Source organism: Teleopsis dalmanni, chromosome 2 (assembly GCF_002237135.1).
Source record: "Teleopsis dalmanni isolate 2A chromosome 2, ASM223713v2, whole genome shotgun sequence".
Lineage (NCBI taxonomy): Eukaryota > Metazoa > Arthropoda > Insecta > Diptera > Diopsidae > Teleopsis > Teleopsis dalmanni.
Genome location: NC_051847.1, coordinates 139,626,065 through 139,628,704, shown reverse-complemented (window position 1 = coordinate 139,628,704; position 2,640 = coordinate 139,626,065). Strand labels below are relative to the sequence as shown.

The 2,640-nt window shown below is 29.1% G+C and overlaps 1 protein-coding gene across 1 annotated transcript; it reads right to left on the bottom strand.

The window, feature by feature from the left end:
* Positions 1 to 810: 810 nt before the first annotated feature.
* On the bottom strand, positions 811 to 1,644 carry LOC119675836. Its single transcript, XM_038087053.1, has 2 exons — positions 1,613 to 1,644; positions 811 to 1,511 (listed from the first exon to the last, which is right to left on the bottom strand). The coding sequence occupies exon 2, from the start codon at positions 1,444 to 1,446 to the stop codon at positions 811 to 813; it is 636 nt and encodes a 211-aa protein (XP_037942981.1). The 5' UTR covers positions 1,447 to 1,511; positions 1,613 to 1,644.
* Positions 1,645 to 2,640: the final 996 nt, after the last annotated feature.

Genomic DNA, 2,640 nt, shown 5'->3' with positions numbered 1-2,640 from the left:
TTTATATGACATGTGTCATTTTATAACTTGTTCAAAAAAATATTTTTACATAAGTATTACCATGACTAATTGCTTTTGACATATTAGATATTGCTGATTCTAACTATGCATTTATGAAATGTATAACAACTGATGTAAAATTCTGGAGCTATAGGTTTGTTTTTGGTGGTTTCGTAGTTGACCATGGTATTTATGAGGTTTATTAAATTTGTAGGCATTGTTGTCACTCGTCTTTCGTATCTTTGGACGTTGTTTATTGTTTCCCGTACATGCTTTTCAGTATTTTTGGACTCTATTATTTTGTAGGGACATAATGATACTATTATCTGTCCACTCACATTCGGCAGAGACATAGCAAGTTATTGGCTGTGTACTTAGATAAACACTTGAATAATCTCATAGAATTTGGTATCTTCTCATATTTTAGGATCGAAACTATAAATCCAATTCAATTTTTCTATTTATTTACTGATACAAGGTTTAAATATTGATATTTTATTATTTATTTTGCTCATCTGGCAAATGGAATTATTGTAACTTCTTGAGGGAGAAGATTCATTTGATGTAATGCATCTCATTGCTATTTCTCTTCAAAACAAAAACTTTATTTTTAAAACAATAATTTAGATTGAGTTTTGAACACTCCTTTGAAAAAATTTGCACACAGCATAACTTTTACTATTATTCATCAAACCACATTTTTAAACTCTAAATGATATATTTTATCGGCATTTAACAAATACTTTTAAGAAAAAAATTAAAATTATTTATAAAATACATAATAAAAATGATTAAAGCAGTTTTAATACTTTAATCTTCTTCATTTACATTAGTTAAAAATTCACCACATTTTTTCACTTCTTCAATAAAAATAGCTGATTCGGTAATTTCCGTGAAGAATCTTTTAATTGGTTTATAATTTAATACTTTATTGTACAGTTGAAGTACATTACACAAAAATCTTTTCAACGAATCTGTGTCGAATGTATATGCAATAACTTCATCCTCTTTCGCCATATCAATAAATTGAATATAAACTATATATTTTGGTTGATTGAAAGTATCCAAAAAATCATCACGGTTCTCTTTAGGATTGCTTATTTCACTTTCTGGACTTGGCTTGTATTTAATTACTACTTCTCCGGTTTTTTTAGCCAAATCTTGAGGCAAGAAATTTGAATTATTGTGGACAGCATCACCAGTGATAGTATTATATTTGTTCCAAATCATCATTATTTGAGGTTTTGGTACTACAGTAATGACAATTTTGTAATTTGCGGTATTATTTACAGGGTATTTGTTCAGTATTTGATTACCGATTCCTAAAACTAGTATTGCAAGTACCAGTAAAATGAATACTTTTAACCAATTAATCCTGCGAAATGAAAAAAAACTGGAAACATGATTGCGACTTGCTTGAATACTCTTCGGAGGGTTGTCCATCATTTTAACAATAAATATTCTTAAAAATTTAAGTAGCGAACAGCAGTTTTTGATCTGTTTTGCTTGGGCTGAAAAAGTGATAAACAGACTTTAAATATTTTCTACTGCAAATACGTTTTTAAATATATTGAATTTTAAATAAAAAAGTAATATTGGTAACTTATCAAACCAAATTCTGAATTTTATTGTAATGCTCCTTAGAAAATAAGAACAAAATGATTTCTTAAAAATCGAATATTTTATACGGTATAAAAATTAAAATTTTTTAATCTGCTATGATTTGAACGAAAAAAATATGGTAATATAATCTAAATAAATATATCTTATATATAAAAATGAATCGAAAAATGTGTTGGTAAGCGCAGAACCAATTTGGTCAATTCTTTTTTTATATGTTCGTTCAAGTCCAAGTATGGTTTTTACGGCGAGAAAAAAAATCGAATTATTGCTATTCAGTAGAGTTCTATCGTTTATATAAAAATGAATCGAAAAATGTGTTGATAAGCGCAGAACTCAACAACGCCTGGATCAATTTGGTAAGTTCTTTTTTTTTTAATGTTTGTTGAAGTCCAAGGATGGTTTTTACGGCGAGAAAAAATTGAATTATTACTATTCCATAAAGTTCATATTACATTACAAACACTCACTGTTGTGTAAGCAACATCATCAGTATTTCAAATATTTTAAATTTCAAATATATAATAATTAAATGCTCTCATTAATATCTGAGCTGTAAATAATTTAAATACATACTAATATTTTACTGAGTTTTCTTTTTATATCGTGTTTGTACAAAGTGTTTAATTACTTATGATCACTAATTATTGCATGTGGCACAATTTATATTCGATATGCCTCCTGTAAGACGAAGTAATTTAGATAGAAAAATCCGAAATGCTACAAACCAAACTAATTACCGATCTAATCATACTGCACAAGAACATGTCGACCGAAATGAACTGGAAAGAATTTGGATATCACAAACGCGTGAAGAGCGAGCGCGACAATAACTCATAATCGCGCAAGTTTGAATCGAGCTGCTTTCAGTTTTAGGTTTGAAACCTAAGTTCTCCTCTTAGTTTGAAACCCTCTGACAGACATCCCAGTCGGGGTTTTTTAGTGGGTCCCAGAAGAGTGGCCAAAGTTCTTGGAAGAGAAAATACTTTGGTCACCCGAGCTGAACCCCACACACCAGGG

Bases quoted from the DNA above. Each gene is read 5' to 3' on its own strand.
- LOC119675836 (XM_038087053.1), bottom strand. From the start codon at position 1,446: ATGATGGACAACCCTCCGAAGAGTATTCAAGCAAGTCGCAATCATGTT.